The 19,193-nt window shown below is 47.7% G+C and overlaps 1 protein-coding gene across 2 annotated transcripts in view; it reads right to left on the reverse strand.

Annotated features, from left to right (window-relative positions):
• DOCK11 (dedicator of cytokinesis 11) overlaps positions 1 to 13,174 on the reverse strand; it is a 170,909-nt gene extending 157,735 nt beyond the window's left edge. For both annotated transcript variants that reach the window (XM_004442252.3, XM_087427695.1), the window contains exon 1: positions 12,999 to 13,174. In XM_004442252.3, coding sequence (XP_004442309.1) covers positions 12,999 to 13,100 — 102 coding nt within the window. In that variant the 5' untranslated portion in view covers positions 13,101 to 13,174. The remainder of the gene's footprint in view (positions 1 to 12,998) is intronic.
• Between the last annotated feature and the right edge of the window lie 6,019 nt (positions 13,175 to 19,193).

Genomic DNA, 19,193 nt, shown 5'->3' on the forward strand with positions numbered 1-19,193 from the left:
GGCCTGGTCTAACTTGACCTTCAGGATGGGCGAAGTGTCTCTCATGCAGGACACATGAGAGGTGTCTTGGGGCTTGTCAGCCAAAGAGTTATTCTCTGTGATGTGAAACCATCCCTTTCTCTTTTAAACACACATGTACACACACCCCTACCTCTTTACTCTTTTCTTTAGCTGAGGGTGGAAAATTCCATAGGCCTGAGCTGGCTAAGTGCCTGCCAAGTGTCTGGCCAGCTTGTATCCTGAAACACCTCAAGTCTGAAAGCAGTGCCCACTTACAAGAACTCCAGACTGAGGGAGTTTTGTGTGGGAAAAAGTTTTTTAATTATGAGAATTTAAGAAATATCCAAATTGAAATTGCAGACTACAAACCTCTCTTGCTTTCTTTCAGTCAAAACGCTCAAAAGGGATTGTGCTTCCTCATTCTAAATCTGTGAAGACTTCGGCACCTGGCTCACAGTTTTCCAGTCGCTCACTCTCCAGCACGATGTCAGTATGCACGTTGGGAACCCATCTGAGCCCAGGATTCCCCATTCCTCCACCTCCAGCGATGCCTGTGCAGCAGGCAGATAACGGCTTCCCAAAGATGTCTACATCTTAGTTCCTGGAACCTGTGACCATGTTACTTTACGTGGCAAAGGGGAGTTTGCAGATGTTAGATTAATGACTTTGAGATGGGGAGATTATTGGATTTTCCAGGCGAGACCAATGTAATCATAGGGGTGCTTCTAAGTGAAGGAGGGAGGCTAGAGAGTCAGAATCAGAGGAGATGCGATGAAAGAAGAATGTCAGAGTGACACAACGTAAGGCTCGGCCAGCCATTGCTGGCTTGAAGACAGAGGAAGGGGCCATGAGTCAAGGAACGCAGGCAGCCTCTAGAAGCTGGGAAAGGCAAGGTAATGGATTCTCCCCTAGAGCTCCTGGAGTGAGTGAGGCCTTGCTGACACCTCGGCGGACTTCTGACCTCCAGAATGGTGAGATAATGAATCTGTCGTGTTTTGAGACACTAAGTTTATGGCAATTTGTTACAGTAGCCACAGGAAACTAACAGGCCATGCATCTAGTCCAACCCTCAGCAGGGCCAGTGTCTGGGCCTCCTCATCCCAGGCACTCTGCCTCCTCTTGAGTTCTTTAAGCAGACCCTCGCCCCTTCAGGGCACAGTCCCACTGTGCTGAGTTCAACCTGTTCTGTGGTCATGGTGAGGGCAGGGCAGCCCTCCTCAGGGCCAGCAGCAAGACCTCACTCCTGGAGGAACTGGACAATTGGCCAGAAAACCAAGGCAGGAGGTTAGATACTGGGTAGGGGGTCAAGACAAGGACACAGTGACTAGGACAGTGACATGAGGGAGTAAGGAAGAAGATAAAATCTAGTGACAAGAAATGGATTTTAAAAACTGGGCAGAACCAGCAGCCTATAGGACTTGAGGCCCAGAACCTGAGCTCTGAGTTCGAGAGTCCTCTGACGTCCCCTGCTTAGGCCCAGGCTGGTCTCTGAGCCTGCGGTGGTGCTGAGCCGGCAGTGGGCAGCAGTGGGCAGCACTGGGCATCGGGAGTAGTTCCAGCTACATGCGGAGACAGGAGGGAGGGAGGGAGGCAAGGAGGGGGAGCTGGGCTTCAATTACAGAACTGAAGAGAGAAGCCTTCCAGAATTCTCTTCTGGCTCTCCTGGTGAGAATTCTGCCAGACCGTTTCATTTCGAAGGGCAGACAGAGGCAAAGTTCCTCTACAAGCAGTCAAGTCAGTCAGTCGTATGGAGGGGCACTTCTCCCCGGGGTCAGGTTAGCAGGGAGATCCTTCTTTGCTCCACACTCTGCTGGACAGAAGGAGAACTATTGGCCCCTATGAGCTTTTAAATTACAATTTAGTTCAATATTTGCAAGTTAATTCAGAGCCCTCCTGGATTTCAGTTATTTCTTGGTGGTAAGTTAGGCACCTTAGAAGGTGGTGTTCCCTCCTTCAGGTCTCTAGGAAACCATCTAATGCACTGGAGCATTAGGAACTTGTTAACCTATGAAAATAAACTGGTTATGCCAACAGCACTCTTGCACTCACACCACGAACACTCACAACAGGTCCTGCAAGGGCTAAAGCTGGCAGTTTCTCAAGTGGGAAAACTAAACTACTAATATAAAAGGCACGCAGAGAAATATATATGTTGTTATTTTTGGACAGCACTAACCCGCTTGAAAAAAAAATCATAAAAACAGTTCCATGAAAACGATCCCAGGTACCTCTGCAGAGCCAGTGTTCTGGAGACTTTTTTCCATATAGCTATTGAAATAGCAAAGAAAGGAAGAGCGGCCAATTGCAAACAGTTCTCCAAATCCTTAGGCTTACTTTGGCAAGGAAGAATCTATACTGATCTTGCCCACATTTCTCAATAACAACCCCACCCCTCTTTTTTTTTTGTCCACACCTCCTACTTTCCCACTAAAGAGACCTAAGCTTGTTCAGAAATAAACACTGTTTCCCAATAGAAGGAGATCACCACCAAAACCACACAAAAAGAGCTTCCTCCACCTGATTTAGTGTGGAATCTGGCCCAGGAGCTAGTGCTTCTTTACCTAATTACTCCAGAGGAATCGAGACACCTGGAGTTCACTACCTATTCTGTCATTTAGTGAATCTGGATGACCCACAGCCTGCCTCACTTGAAACCATGCCTGTTTCCCCACTTACAAAAGAGAGGTGACGACAATGCGCTATGTGTTTAATAGTGACCTCTGAGAACATGTGAGGTCATAGGCACAAGAGCATTTTTAACTCTTCATAAGATCGGAGCTATGAAAATACAAGATCTTGTCATCGTCTAAATAACATTTTATAGAAATGCAGTCCCCAGCCTCCTGACACACTTCGCTGAAACACTTCAAATAAAGATGTTCTGTCTCAGAGGCTTGGAAGAACACTTGACTCCCTAGTTAAATCTCACCCAGTAAAAGGTTTCAGCCGTTAGGAAAAGCAACATGATGGGAAAGCTGAAGTATCATTAGATCTTCAAACATTTCTCAGCAGCTTGAAACATATAATCTGACATAAGCTGTCAGGAAAGGCAAAAATACAACTTCCTGTCAACAATAAACTCAATGGGCAATAAAAAGAAGGTGGAGAAGAATTCCAGGAAATCATTAATAGCAAATTTAGGCATGAATGTGTGAGGCTGTGCATATACAATAGGTAAACCACGTGTGGCTGGAACACATGGCATATTTTCCACGGTATCAACAACGCTGGAAACCCATACACACTATTCGTAACAGAATTTATCCTGCTACCACAAAACCAGAATAGCCGAACATAAAACTACATTAATTTCGTAGGAGACCTTTAAGCTTTAAAATTTTTCCACCAAAATACATGTTCCCAAAATAGATCTTTAAAAAGGCATTTGAGGGGCTGGCCCTGTGGCATGGTGGTTGAGTTCAGTGTACTTCAATTCGGTGGCCCATGGCCCAGGTTTGTGGGTTCAGATCCCAGGCACAGACCTACACCACTCGTCAGCCATGCTGTGGCGGTGACCCACATATAAAATAGAGGAAGATTGGCACAGATGTTAGCTAAGGGCTAATCCTTCCTCAGCAAAAAAAAAAAAAAAAGGCATTTGAGTTTCAATATTCACTTAATTTTTTAAAGTGAAGATTAATGAGCAAAAGGGATGTCAATAAAGTTCTGAGAAGGAAAGAGTGTTGAAGTTCTAGTCTTCCATACAGAGCCCAATTCTCCTCTAGCCATCCCTTTGCCATCAACCTCACTAAACACACCGTCATAAAGGTGAATGCTTCTGCCAAAAGCCATGCATGAAAGTTCCCAGACTGGAGGACCTTCTCCCAGGGCATGGGACAGGGTGTTCCTCCCCACTCCAGGACTAGCCTTCCTACTCATTCATCAGACTAGTCTGAAGGCGAGAACTGCCAAAGACCCAGAGTCCTAGCTCACATTCACTGGGCTCTTCAATATGACCAAGTCCAACTGGGAATGGATACTACCAAGAACCTAATGGAGAGAGGTCTGCCAGCTTATTCTTCCAGGATGGGTGTGACTCTTGGCTCAGCCACGTAGCTCACCCTTTGGGCATGATTTGGAGCAAGGAAATAAAAAAGCAAGGGTACCTGCTTCCCTTCTGCCAGTTTACTTTTGAACCTCTGTTGGCTTGTAACACATACACAAAAGACTTCTTTTGCCCACCATAAAGCCCGGGAATAGTAACAAGAAGCTTTTCATGTGGCAAGCCCCGCTCTAAGTGCTTCTCATGCAACAACTCCTTTAAGCCTTTCAACAAGCCTACGAGATGGTTATCAAGGCACAGAAGGTTAAATAACTGTCCCACGGTCACCCAGAGTAGCTGAGCTGAACTTTGAACCTGGGTTGTGTGCTTCCAGAGCCCACTTGTAACCACTCTGCTCTAACAAGCAGAAGCTTCCAGGCAATGGAGCTAATGAGACTGTCCCTTTGCCCCAGTTACTGCTCTGGCAGCCTCCAAGGTAGGGTCCTGCAAGAATCAAAAAGGCATCTGGCTCTAGATTGATATAAGCAACAGGCCAATGTTACCCATGCACCCCTGTGCCCTCCTGACAAAAGCTAAAGGAAACCAAGAGATCTAAATCCCAAAGAGATATGTACATGAAATTACCATAGGATTTACAGAAAAGGGGAAACAGCTCTAGCTCCTTCTCCCTCCTGTGGTTTCTGGCCTTCCCTTCTGTGTTAAAAAAAAAAAAACAATAATTTTTCAACATGCCTTACTGAAGATTCTGTATGTCAGAAGAAAGCAAAACCAGGTAGGTGAATGATTCCTCTGAACTGAATTCCAACAAACAAGCAAGGGGGGTTCCTGAGGTGGAGCACTGGGAATTTGGGAAGGTAGCAAGCACTTCTTGCAGTCCACAGAGGTCAAGTAAAGGAATGCCGGGGCCAGGCTGGTGGCCTAGTGGTTAAGTTCAGTGCGCTCCGCTTTGGCGGCCAGGGTTCAGTTCCTGGGTGGGGACCTACACCACTCGTCGGTGCCCATGCTGTGGTGGCAACCCATATACAAAAGAGAGGAAGACTGGCACGAATGTTAGCTCAGGGTGACTCTTCCTCAAGCAAAAAGAGGAAGATTGGCAACAGATGTTAGCCCGGGGCCAATCTTCCTCAGGAAAAAAAAAGAAAAAAAAACCCTTCTTTATTAAACATACATAAAAAAGGTAAAGGAACGCCAAGGTGAGTTACACATGTATGCTATATACGAATTTCTCAGAGTGTTAGATGCTACCATTTACTTTCCCAACTCCCATAAAAAAAGGGGGGCTCTGTAGTCAAATAAATGTGGGAAATGCCGTAGAGATTAACTTTTCATCAGCAAAAGCCTATTTAGCATTGTTGAACCCAGAAAGGACCCGACTCTTGAAAAAAACGTTAAGGATCACAAAAAAAGAGCATGGGGGGAGAGGGCACAGAGATGATGCAAGTAACATAACATAGAAGGCAGAACCACTAGCCTCCTGCTGTTCTTCTAGGTTCCCCATTTCAGTTATTTGCAAACATCTAATCTCCCTTCCTGGCTTGTGAGTCCCTTCAGGGCAGGAAACATCCTATTCAGCCTCTTCAGGCACCTGGGAAAGGAGGCTGCTCAGCTCAAAGCCTGGGAGGGGGAGCGGCCCAGGGGGTGACCTAACTTCCCATCACCGTTCTAACTGGAAGTCTGGGGCTGGCCTCCAGACCATTCCTCCCCACCCTGCCTCTTACTTCCCTAATCACCCCCAAAGGTGCAAACCTCTTCAATTAGCTAATCTCGCCTACAATCTCATCTCTGTCCGCTCAACCCTGCCTCTTCCTCCCCTTCCTGATCCCACTTGGAACACTTTCTTCTCTGCCCTCAAGAACCCTAGTCTTTTGCCAAAACACAAGCCTACATGCTCAGCCTTTCCCTAGAATGTTCTCTCTGCTGCCTTGCTTAACTGAAACCTGGCTTTGCCCTGACAACCCTCTCAAGTAGAGGTTGCTCATTTTTTTTTTCCCTTCCCCTATCAGCTTATCCTCCTGTTTACCCAAGCTGAGACACCTCAGCTCATCTTGACTCCACCTCCTCCCTTCTCTCTCTCTCTTCCTCCCACTTCCTTCCCCCCTTCTCCTCCCTCTTCAAGAATCACCAAATCCTGTTGCTTTTATCACTGAAATGCCTCTTAAATCTTCCCCCTTATCTCCATTCTCACTGCCTCAGTTAAAGCCTTGGTTCTCTCTCTCTGGAACTATACAACTGTAGTCACCTGGCCCAGTCACCCAATACCCAGTCCTCCTACGTATTGTTGCCATTCCAGGCACTGTGTGAGGCACTGGGAATAGAGATGAATACACAGCCCCTGACTTCTTGGCTCATATCCAGAACAAGTAAGAAACATTGCCCCCACTCCACTGTATTCTGTGATAGATTCTTCTAGAATACTTTTTTTACCAGATTTTTTTTAACCTTTATAATCACTTAAACATCAGATGGTTTCTATATATTACCTTCTTTAATCCTCACAAGAACCCCACAAGGTAGGTACAACAATTTACCCCCATTTCACAGATGAGGAAAATGAGATCTGGTTACTTGCCTCAGTTCACAATGCAAGCAGGTAACAGAGGTCAGATTCGAGCCCAGGTCTGACTCTTGGGCCTGTGTTCTGCCTCCCACATTTTAAGTACAACATTGAAACCTTGGAAAAGAGCCCAAACAGGATGATCACGATAGTGAAGAATCCTGAAACCAAGTCATGTGAGGAACGAAGGAAAGAAATGAAGGCTCTTTGGCTTTGTGAAGAGTGAATTTAGGGGCCAGCCTGGTGGCGTAGCGGTTAAGTTTGCACGTTCTGCTTCGGCGCCCTGGGGTTCGCCAGTTAGGATCCTGGGTGTGGACCTACTCACCGCCCATCAAGCCATGCTGAGGCAGCATCCCACATAGAAGAGCTACAACTCTACAACTATGATACACAACTATGTACTGGGGCTTTGAGGAGAAAAGAGGAAGATTAGCAACAGATGTTAGTGCAGGGCCAATCTCCCTCAAAAAAAAAAAAAGAGTGAATTTAAAAGTGACATGGTGGCTGTCTCCAAATATTTGAAGGGTTGTCATGTGAAAGAGGAAGCAAAAATATTCTCTGTGGCTCCAAACGGCAGACCTAGGCCTAGCCCATGGTGGAACTTACAGAGAGTAAATTTCAGCTCAAGAACCTTTTCTAACATAGCCCTCTAATAGGCAGGGAGTGTTTAAAGAGAAGCTAAATAATCATTTGTCAGGGGTACGTGTAGGGGACTTTCCTGACTTGAGTGGGCAAGCAGTCTAGATCAGCGTTTCTGTCCACATCAGAATCACCTTGGGTAGTTTTTAAAAATACAGATGCCTGGCCCCACCCCAGACCTATCGAAACAGAATCTTTGGGGTGGAGACCGTTATTGCAAGAATTACAAACAAGGAAATAAGTCTGTAAGAAGGTTCACTCAAATCCTCAAAAGAAGAAACACAAATGGCTCATCAACATATGAAAAACTGTTCAACTTCAAGAGTCATCAAAGAAATGCAAATTAGAACAGTGATGTACCAGTTATCTCCTATCAGATTGCAAAGATTAAAAACTACTAATAACCAGTGCTGGCATGGGAGAGGGGAAATGAACACTTGCATATTCTGCTGGTGCAGCAGAGCAAATGCAGCAACTTGCTGCAGAGCAATTTAACAGTACGTTTAAGAGGAATTCTGAATACTAAAAATGTGTCTGTTTGAACAAGCAATTCCAATGCTAGAAATATATCCTAAAGGGACAATCTAGCAAGTTTGAAAATGCCTGCTCAAAGATGTTCATTCAATTAATGTTTATACCAGCACTGTCCAAAAGAACTTTCTGCAATGATGGAAATGTTCTCTATCTGTGTTGTCCTGTGTGGTAGCCACTAGCCACATGTGGCTAATTGAGCACTTGAACTGTGGCAAGTACAATGTAGAAGCTGATTTTATTTTTAATTAATTTAAATTTAAATGTAAACGGACAGCTTATGTTTATAACACCACAAAATTAGAAATTATCAAAATATCAAACAATAAAGGATGATTACCTCTGGTGCACCCATAGTGGAATTTTTGGCAGTCCCTAAACATGATTATGTAGATTTATATTTATTGACGTGAAGAAAAGTTCATAAGATATCGATAAGTGAAAAAATTATTTAAAAGTTTGTATATCTTTTCAATCCATGTGTTCATATATACATACACACAGAGAGACAGAGAGAAGGGTTTCGACATATATACATTAGAATATTAACAGAGCTCCCTCTGAGTAATGAGACAGTGATTATTCTTTTTCTGTTTTTCTAACTTTTCTACAATAAACATGCATTTATTATATAAAAAAGCAATCAACACTTCAAAAAGAAGGCTTACTGATGATTAGAATAGGAAAAGAATCAGGCCAGCCCTGGTGGCCTAGTGGTTAAGTTCAGCGTGCTAGGCTTCAGCAGCCCAGGTTCGGTTCCTGGGCCCAGACCTACACTGCTCTGTTAGCAGCCATGCTGTGCTGGTGGCCCACATACTAAAAAATAGAGAAAGATTGGCACAGATGTTAGCTCAGGGCGAATCTTCTTCAGCAAAAATAATAATAATAATCCAGAGAATTTGTTTAATATGTTTGTCTTAAAAAACAAATTCTACTATTTGGTGCTTCCAAGACGGTTCACAGCAAACTCTGCACCAGGCTTTGGGACAGCTCCTCCGGGAGTGGCTTGCCCTGGGCCCTCCTAAGCTGGAGAAGCCCACAGGAGTAGTGAGCCGATTTCATGTCTAGGTGCCAACACTCCCATGAACACTCCTGACTCGAAGTTCATTCAGAGCCAAGCCAAGTCTCTGAACTGGAAACGCCTGCTCAAGAAGCCTGTTGAAACTGGCTTTATTCCACGGGGTATGTTGTTTTGTCCTATATTAAGTACTTTCCACTAACTCCCCTGGGAAGAGGGAGCAGGGGAGCTGATTCTTTTTCAAGCCTTCCCTAAATGCAAACCTAAGGAACATTCCACACAAAGGTAAGTTGTGTGTGGTGGGAGGGGGGAGTCAATAGCTGCAGCCGCTTTTCTGCCATTCTCAGTTTGGGGAGAGTTTTTCTCTACTGGAGTTACTGTATGAAGTCTGGCCAGCGCCAGCCAGGGGACGCTGCATGCATCACCCTGCCTCAAGGGGCTACAAACTGTAACATCTAGCAACTCTTTCCTGATCCTTTGGCGCACAAGGAATTGACGGTAAGTTCAGCGGCAAGCAAACAGTATTTAAACACCTACCAGGCGACTTTCCCAGGCTGACACAAGCACTCCTCTTAAGGGCAGACAGAATACAAGTATATCAACTGCCTTTGTTTCCCCTGAGGCACAAATAGCTAAATCCCAAATTATAACAAAAACAGCGTTATGAAAACACTTCTCAGTTAATCACATACACTCGCGTTATAATATTCTTCCCCAAGCCCCTCTTGAGAAATGTCTGCCAGTGGTTAATTCTGCAATTATCCCTTTCCCTGAGTTAAAACTGACCTTCACAAAAACGCCGAACTTATAGGAAAATGCAGCAATGAAACAGTCTCTCTTTCTGTCTGCTTCATGATGCGGTTAATAGATTCGTGGAAGCACTAAGAACTGAATGAAGATTTGAATACACAACTACATGCTATATATAGCCCAGGCCTTCGGAATTTTTCAAACAGTGAGCAAAACTGTATGACGTTAGCAACATGTCAACAAGGGTATAATTGTAAAAAAAAAAAAAAACCACCTAAACAGGAAATACTGTATATCTGCTGTGCATTTGTACAGCTTGGTGGATTTTCCAAGTTCTAGTGAGAGATACAGCAGAGGAGAGAGCTTGGTCTTCTCGAGAAATGGCTCCGTAATGAAGTCCTATGGATATGTGACTCCATATTGAAGCCCTAACGTCAGTGTCATTGGTTTATAGCAGCAAGTGTCAATCCTACCTCAGCTGTCCCTAATAAACACTTTGGGGCTTAAATCAGACAGAATCAGAAGTTATGGCGGCAGCAGCTGCCACACGTTCCCCTCACTCTCCAGCCACCCATGGCTTTGCTAACTCTGGTTAACAGCTCTTTGTGTCAGAAAAGCAGGGCCCAAGAAACAGAGCCATTTAGGAGAATCCACTCCATTTAAGACTTTCCTTATTTCTTTTTTTTTTTAAAGATTTTATTTATTTTTTCCCCCCAAAGCCCCAGTAGATGGTTGTATGTCATAGCTGCACATCCTTCTAGTTGCTGTATGTGGGACGCGGCCTCAGCATGGCCGGAGAAGCGGTGCGTCGGTGAGCGCCCGGGATCCGAACCCAGGCCGCCAGCAGCGGAGCACGCGCACTTAACCACTAAGCCACGGGGCAGGCCCTAGACTTTCCTTATTTCTGAATTGACTGAACTGCTTAAAAATAGCATTCACTAAGGTGCTATGAATGATCTAAAATTCATTAGGTACATCATCTGGGTGTTCTATTGACAAACACATACACACAAACCCAACCCAGGCTGGAACTAATGAAAACAAATGAAGAAAGTCATCCACATTCACTTCTAATTATAGGGTGTCTAGCATTGTGTCTTGCACGTAGTAGGGGTTCAAGAGATATTGGTTTAGATTCCTAGAATCTGTTCTCCCCCACCCCCAAAATCTCAACGGGGATCACATACCAGACTAGTAAATAAATATCATTCCTGTGCCCTGCCTGGTAAAACTCCGGGGCCCAGGTCCCAAGTAAGCTAGGCTGGCAGCATCTCCCAGAAGAGTCTCCTACCACTAAGTTTTTCCAGCTTTGCCAGAGCCAATGGTTAGGAAGGGGCAGCTGCACCTGTGCCACACAAAATTCTTTTTAAAACCTAAAATCCTGGGCCCGCCCCGTGGCTTAGCGGTTAAGTGCACGTGCTCCGCTGCTGGCGGCCTGGGTTCGGATCCCGGGCGCGCACCGACGCACCGCTTCTCCGGCCATGCTGAGTCCGCGTCCCACATACAGCAACTAGAAGGATGTGCAACTATGACATACAACTATCTACTGGGGCTTTGGGGGGAAAATAAATAAATAAATAAAATTGTAATAGGCACCCTGCCCCCTTCTCCTTCCTGACTCTCTAAAAAAAAAAAAAAAAAACCTAAAATCCTGGGCAAGCACACTAACGTTAACTTTTTGCTGCTGAGGGTGTCAGGTCACATGCTGGTCAAATCCCAGTGAAGGTTTGCAGAGTCCCATTTATTCTCTTGAGACCATCTGTCCACTTCACAGGCTCCTTTCACACGACGTGGTAAAGGGCCAGCCACCTCTGCTCTAGCAAGGCTTTCTTTCTTCCTGAATTTAGGAAAGCATTTCCTGTGCTAGGCAGATTGAATCACTTGTTAACAATCATACAAGATGAGAGCCCTGGTATAAACGCCCTGCATACAGCTTGCCTTCCTTTCTTAACTGGCTGTGACGACAATGGAGGTTCCAATCTGACCCCAACAGGACCTCATTCTAAAATCAGTGAAACACACAATAAGCTGGGTCCATTAAAACAACATTAAAGGTCTGGGTTTAGCTCTGCTAAACAGCAGGATCAAACTTTCAAGGGTCCAGCCATAATCGAGAGATTTCTTTAAAGTCACTTGGCTTTGCACAGTTGTAGCTATTAGGGATCAGATCTTTATCTCAAAGGTACATATTTTACCTTTGATCCTCCTCCAGAACTCCCACTAATGTCAACTTTCTCCACTGTTGGGATCAGGGCCCTGGCCTCCCTTTAATGTTGGTTTTATCGCAGATTCTACAAGATCAACAGAAAAATTACAAGGAAAAGCTGTGAAGTTCCCTTCCGATGATAAGTTGTTTTAACAAAAAGAGCCCACTTTTACAAGTGGTGAAATTTAAACACAGCAGACGACACGCTGTAAGGTGGAGGGAGAGGAGAGAGACAAAAACGAACAAAAAACCAAAGTAACAAAACAAGCACTAATTAACCAGTCTGATTGCTTCTTTAGGGTTTGCTCGCTAGTCCAGGAAATTGGCAACGAGTGTCTTGCAAACAGGAGAAGGGGCAAGTGCCCGTTAGCACCCATCCGCATCCCTCCTGAGTCAGACAATCCGGATGAGGCTGAGGGTGCGACGGGAGGCCTCCCAGGCGGTCAGCGCGCTTTCAAATCCCCATCCCCCAGCCCTGAGCGGTGGGGCTCTGACCCCAGGTCCTCCATCCCTGGACTGGCACACACCATCTTCCCCCAAACCTTTACGGCCCCATCTCCTTGCCTCTGGAGCGCTCTCGGGTTCTAGGGGACACCCTTGCCCTGCGGCAGACCCCGCGCCCACTGGCCCCGGAACCTCGCTGTTTCCAATCCCCTCCCTCCGCCGCAGCAGCTGCAGCAGCACCCCTTCCACACACCCATCACCACCCTCTCTCCCCAGTAGCAGGAGGAAGTCGCTCTGCTTCCTCTGTTCTCACCGCCCGCCGGAGCTAGGGCGCCCGGGGCTTTTTGGGTGGGGTTCTTTTTTGTGTACACGGTGCGTGTGTGCGCGCGCGAGTGTGTATGTGCAAAACGCACATCGCATCCTTCCGCCTAGGCTGCCTCAGGTGCCTGCAGGAGGGAATCAGGATCTCGTGGCGTCCTGGTCCCCGGCTCTTTGTGCCGGGGCTAGGGCAGCGCGAGGTCCGCTCCCTAGCTCACCCCCCCGGCCCGGGCCCCGCTTCGGAGCCCCCGCCTCCCGCGCAGCCGTCCCCAGCCCCCGATAGCCTGTCGGCGGCCAGCCGGGCGCACGCCCCCGCCGCGCCGGGCAGCCGCAGCGCTGTCAGCGGGCGCCTGGGACTCGGACCCCGGCAAGCGGCGGCCGGTGCGAAAACTTACTGAAGCCGAGAAAGAGCGCGCGGCACACCGGGTGGCCGCCGCGAGCGCCGTCCCGGTCCCGGCCCCCGCGCGCGCGAAGCCACCCCGTCGCTCTCGCCCGGAGCGCGTCCCCCGGGACGCCCCGTCCCCCGGCCACTCACCAGCACCAAGGAGCCCCGCACGGCCTCCGACACGCTCTGCCGGAGCTCAGCCGCCGTGCCGGGCTTGCTGAGCCGCTTGGTGAATTTGCGCACTTCGGCCATGGCAGCGACGGACAGGGCTCGCGGGCGTGCTCACTGCCCTGGGCCGGGGCGGCCGCGGCCGCTGCTGCTCCGTCTGTTTACACGCCGGCCGGCCGGCCACATCGCAGCTCGGCGGCGGCGCGGCTCCCGCTGCTCCTCCCTCCCTCCGCCGCCCCTCCCTCGTTCCCTCCTTCCCTCCTTGGCTCGCTCGCTCGCTCGCTCGCTGTCCTGCCCCACGGGCGGCAGCCGCGGCCACTCCCTCCCCTTGAGAGCCCGAGCTCTGCTCGCGACCAGCCCCAGAAGGAGGGTGTGTCTGGCGAGGAAGAGGGGTGGAGGGGGAGGGAGAAGTGGAGGGGGGGCGAGGGTCACGAGGGAAGAGGGGGTAAGTGGCAACCGCTCGGGCTCCGCCCGCAGCTGATGTTGCTGGTGCAGTCGCATCCGGGAGGGGAGATCTGGCTGCTTCATTTTTCGCGGGGGGGGGGGGACGAAATGTCTCCAAGTGTGGGGCGTGCTCCACTCCACCCCAGTGCTCCTTTCCTGCCCCAGAGGCTGCTGTGGCCGCAGGAGGGCTGGGGAACTCTCGCCTCCCCCACCCCGCAGGCCCCCGGGGCCGAGGCGGCGAAGGGCTGGGAAACAACGTGGAGCGGCCGCCTATTGTGTGCTCCGCCGGGGAGGGGTCGCGCTGATGTCGGAGGAGAGAGAGCGGCTTTCTGGCCGGAGTGGCTCGCCTGGTCCTGTCCTCTCACACCGTTTTCTTACCCAGTCGGTCCTCCTCACGGGGGCAACCCCGGGAGGGAGCAGTCTTCGGGGAGTGGAAACTTTCCGTGGCAGAACCCACTCCCCATCCCCACCAGGGCGAGGGAGAGCTGGGCGGCGGGGGCTGAGCCTATGGCAGGTTGTCTAGTTCAGCAGTGACTGTGCACTGGGGGTGGGGTGGGGGTGGTATTGGGAAGGCCATTGCCTGGAGTCTGGAGGACTTAGCGGTCTTTGAGAAGCTTTTACGTGTGCCCTATCACCTCTCCATTTCCTACTTCTTTCTTTATCCTCTTCACCTTCTAAGAAATTGTTTTCCAAGAAGCAAAGAACATCTTCTAACTAGATGTAAAACAAACATGCTTAAGACAGAAATAAGGCTGGGAATCTTGAAGTACTAGTGACCTTCTAAAACCTCGGCAAGTGCACAGTGAGAGGCTCCGCTGGTGGCAGCAATTTTCTGTCTGGTTACCTCATTTCTTGTGAGTTTGGAAATGGCCAATAATTTCTGGGGAACCATGCAGCCCTTCTAGGAAAGTTCCTACCACTGCCATAGGGCACTTTCCCCACTTTTCTCAACTGCAAACATCAAGCAGTCACACCTACATGTAGGACGTTGTTATGAAAACAAGGGCATGGTTGATGGTTTCTGTGAACCCAGAAAAGGCCAGGTCTCTTAGCAGCAAGTCTATATCAGCAGTCATCACATTAGTCCCAGTAAAGCACAGATAGAGGGTCCAAGAGGGCTTGGGACCTGGAAGTCCTGTAAAGGTAGAGGCCTTGTATCACCAATCTTGGCTTTGCAAGGTGGGTGTGTATATAAAGTGTGTTAATTGCTGAATGTAGGTGAATCAGCACGAATTCATGCATGTGAATCAGCATGAGAATTCAAGAATGCCTGTCTGGCCCACATTGTTGGTTACCTCCACAAGAGCCATAACACTTTTTCCTTGCTAAGAGAGCTCAGGTTTGCTTTGGGTATAGGGCAGAGCCATAGGGCTTAGGGAAGGCAGGCCCAGCTCCAGGTGATGAATTATGACTGGTTAAAAAAATCACGATAATCTCGCTCTTCTTTACTAGAGGAATCATCTCAACTCCCATTCAGTTTGGGCCAACGGAATATAAAAGAGAGCTGTGGGAGGAGGGCTCCTGAGGAAGTGTTTCCACCTTGATAAAAAGAGATGGGCAGAGAGACCTCTGCCCCCTCTTCTTTCTGAGAGGGGTGTTTGATGTGTCTGCCCTTGGCAGCCATTTTGCAACCATGAGGGAAGGCAAAGATCATCACAGATAAAGCCAATCCAGAATCTGGACAGCATTGAACTGTTGAACCAACCCTAGTACTGCCTACCTCTGAGTTCCTTTGTGTGTGATAAAAGTAAACCCTTTTGGTTTATGTGACTTTCAGTTGAATATTCTGTTACTTTCAGCCCAAAGCATCCTTACTATTACACTCTATTGTAGCCACTGAAAGTACACAGAGTTGAACAAGACAGACAGGGTCCATCTTCTGGTGGAGCTTACATCCTAGTGCAAACAAATGAACATGTTAATTTCAGAAAGAGATAAATACTATGCAGAGAATTAAGGTGATATGATGGTAACTGGAGTTGCAGACCTAATCTAGAATAGATGGTCAAGGAGGGCCTCTTGGAGGAGATGAAAACTGAGCTGAGTCTTGCCGGAAAAGAAGCAGCCAGCAGAGAGCAGGAGGTAGAGCACTCCAGGCAGAAGGAATGCCAGGTCCAAAGGCCTGGAGAAGGGAGCCGACTTAGTGTGTTCAGAGCCAGAAAAAAGGCCAGTGTGGCTAGAGCATAGAAGGAAGAAGAGTGGTGTGAGATGGAGTCGGAGAAGTAGGCCATTTCTGCAGAACCTCGTGAGCCATCAGAAGCATATATGACACTGATGGTGTACAAACACCATCTGGTCATTGTGCAGGCTCCACGCTCATTCCTGAGACTATAGGTTTCACTTTTTCGCTTTAGGGCTTCTGTTTAATTACACAAACATTGAGCATTGTGCTATGCCATGAGGGCAGATGCAGGATGAATTAAAGACACTGTCCATTCCCTTCAGGAAAAAAATGAAAGTCTAGTAGAGAATGTATTTATGATACGAGGTAGTATGTGACAAGGACCATACTTGAGGTAAAGAGGCAGGGTAGATCGCATCCGAGTAGGGTCTGTGGAAGGTTTCCTGAAGGAGGGGGTGTCTGAGCTGGCCTTTGAAGATGAGTAGGATTTGGGCATGACTACACTCACAGAGTAAAGGGAAATTGTAGGGGCAATCCCACAGCTTCCAATAGGGCATTTTATTGGGGGATTTCTTTTCCACATTTGTTAAATATCTTTGATTGCATCACAAATTTGCCTGCCAGTTTAACACTATCCTAATTAAACCTGAGATTCGAGTATCAGAAATGCCATTGAGCCCTTTAACCTAGAAATTCCACTTCTATGAATCACTGCCAAATAGAACCTCTTACAAGTGAACCGAGATGCCTGCATGAAGATGCTCATTGTATCCGTGTTTGTAATAGCAAAGTATTAGAAACAAAGTATCCATCCATAATGGACTGCTTTATCCTCAATCCCTAGAACAGTGCCTGGCACATAGTAGGTACTCAAAAAATATTTGTTGAGTGAATGAATGAATAAATGGACATACATGGTTCATTCATACCAAGGAATTCTCTACAGCTATTTTTTTTTTTTTTTAAAGATTTTATTTATTTTATTTTTTCCCCCCAAAGCCCCAGTAGATAGTTGTATGTCATAGCTGCACATCCTTCTAGTTGCTGTATGTGGGACTCGGCCTCAGGATGAACGGAGAAGTGGTGCCTCGATGCGCACCCGGGATCCGAACCCGGGCCACCAGCATCGCAGCGCGCGCACTTAACCACCAAGCCACAGGGCCGGCCCAGCTATTTTTTTTTAATTTTTATTTATTTATTTTTCCCCCAAAGCCCCAGTAGATAGTTGTATGTCATAGCTGCACATCCTACTAGTTGCTGTGTGTGGGACGCGGCTTCAGCATGTCAGGAGAAGCATGCGTCGGTGCGTGCCCGGGATCCGAACCCGGGCCACCAGTAGCCGAGCGCACGCACTTAACCGCTAAGCCACGGGGCTGGCCTCTACAGCTATTTAAAAAGAATGAGGTATATATGTATGTACTTAGATGGAAAAAGCTCCAAAAGATATTGCTAAAAAGCAAGTTGCAGAACAATCTTATTTGTGAAAACAATAATATATGCGCATGTGTATCTATGTCCCTATACGTGAGCTAACAGTGGGCTCATGGATGGGAAGTGGGAGTGGGGAGCAAGGCGACTTGCACATTTGATCATCTAAATGCTGCAGACTCTCAAATTTATGTTTCCTTCCTCAGCCACCAGATTTATAGATCCAGTTCATCATCCCCACTTGGATGGGCAGTAGGTGTCTCAAATGAAGTATGCCCCAAACCTAATTCCTATTCTTTCTCCACAAATCTGTTCCTTCTGTAGTTTCCTCTGTCTCAGTATATGACAGTTCTTTGCTAGTTGCTCAGGCCAAAAACCTCTTTCATTTCTTACACACCCCATGTCCAATCCAACAGCAAATCCTGTTCCCTCTGCCTTCAAAATACATCCAAGATCCAGCCACTTCTCACCGTCTCTACCAACATGTACCACCCTAGTCCCAGCCACCAGCATATCTTGCCTATTTCAGTGGCCTCTCGCCTGACCCCCTTACTTTCCCCCTTGCCTTCCTACAGTCTATTTGTAACATACTAGCCAGTGATTCTAATCACCCCCCTTGCCCAATTTTTGCTTAGAGTAGCCTACAAGATCCAATGTATTAGTATCTCTTGCCATGAGACAAATTACCCCCAAATTTAGCAGCTTAAAACACCACACATTTATTATCTCACAGTTTCCGTGGATCTGGAATCTGAGCGTAGCTTAGCGGGGTCCTCCAGATCAGGGTCTCTCACTGGGCTGCAATCAAGGTGCAGGGCCAGGATCTCTCAGAAAGCTATGATCAGGGTGCCGGTTGAGGCCTCACTCATCTCAAGGTTCAGCTGGGCCAGGATCTGCTGCTAAGCTTACTCAGTGGTTGTTGGCAGGACCTGGATCCTCACAGGTTGCTGGACTGAGGGCCTCAGTTCCCTACTGGCTGTTAGCCATAGGCTGCCCTCAGTTCCTTGCCACATGGGCTTCTCCATAGGGCAAGCCGTAACATGGGAGCTGGCTTCATCAAAGTGGGCAAACGAGAGAGTGAGAGACTACCAGCAAGTGGAAGCCACAGTCTTTAAGAACATAATCTTGGAAGTGACATCCCCTCAGTTTTGCTGGATTCTATTCATTACATCCAGCCCGCAATCAAGAGGATGAGTTATACAAGGGCATTAACAGGAGGAGGCGGGGATCATTGGGGCCCATGTCAGAAGCTGCCTATCACAATCTCCAGGACCTGTCCCACCACATCTCTTTTCCCATACCTCTCTGCTCTCATCTCCTGTTGATCTTCCCCCTTGCACTCTGTGCTGGAGCCACACAAGCCTCCTTGTGGTTTCTTGAAATGTCAGGCATCGTCCATCATCAGGGCCCCTTCGCTTACTGTTCCTTCTACCTGGAAGGCTGTTCCCCACATGGCTTCATTGCTTACTCCCTCAACTCCTTTAGGTCATGCCCAATGTCAGCCTCTCGGTTAAGCTTTCCTTGACCTCCCTGTTTAAAATGGTAATCCTCCTACCATCTCATATCTAACTTACCCTTCTTTATTTCTTTCCAAAGCACTTACCACCATTTGGTGTACTATATATATATGTTTACATTATCTTGTTTATCATCTGTCTTCCACACTAAAATTTAAGTTCCATGAGGGCAGGACATTTTGTCTGCTTTGTTCACTGTTTTTCCAATGCTTCGAGCAGCACTATCCAACAGAGATACAATGCTACAATGCAAGCCAACAGGTACTTTGTGTGTGTGTGTGTGTGTGTGTGAGGAAGATCAGCCCTGAGCTAACATCCATGCTAATCCTCCTCTTTTTGCTGAGGAAGACTGGCTCTGAGCTAACATCTATTGCCAATCCTCCTCCTTTTTTTTTTTCCCCCAAAGCCCCACTAGATAGTTGTATGTCATAGTTGCACATCCTTCTAGTTGCTGTATGTGGGACGCGGCCTCAGCATGGCCGGAGAAGCGGTGCGTGAGTGCGCGCCCGGGATCCGAACCCGGGCCGCCAGTAGCCCAGCGCGCGCACTTAACTGCTAAGCCACGGGGCCGGCCCCAGGTACTTTTAAATTTACTAGTAGCCGCGTTAAAATTCAGTAAAAAGAAACGGGTGAAATTAATTTTAACTGTATATTTTCTTTGACCCA

Source organism: Ceratotherium simum, chromosome X (assembly GCF_057802395.1).
Source record: "Ceratotherium simum simum isolate JZ-2026a chromosome X, ASM5780239v1, whole genome shotgun sequence".
Taxonomy (NCBI): domain Eukaryota; kingdom Metazoa; phylum Chordata; class Mammalia; order Perissodactyla; family Rhinocerotidae; genus Ceratotherium; species Ceratotherium simum.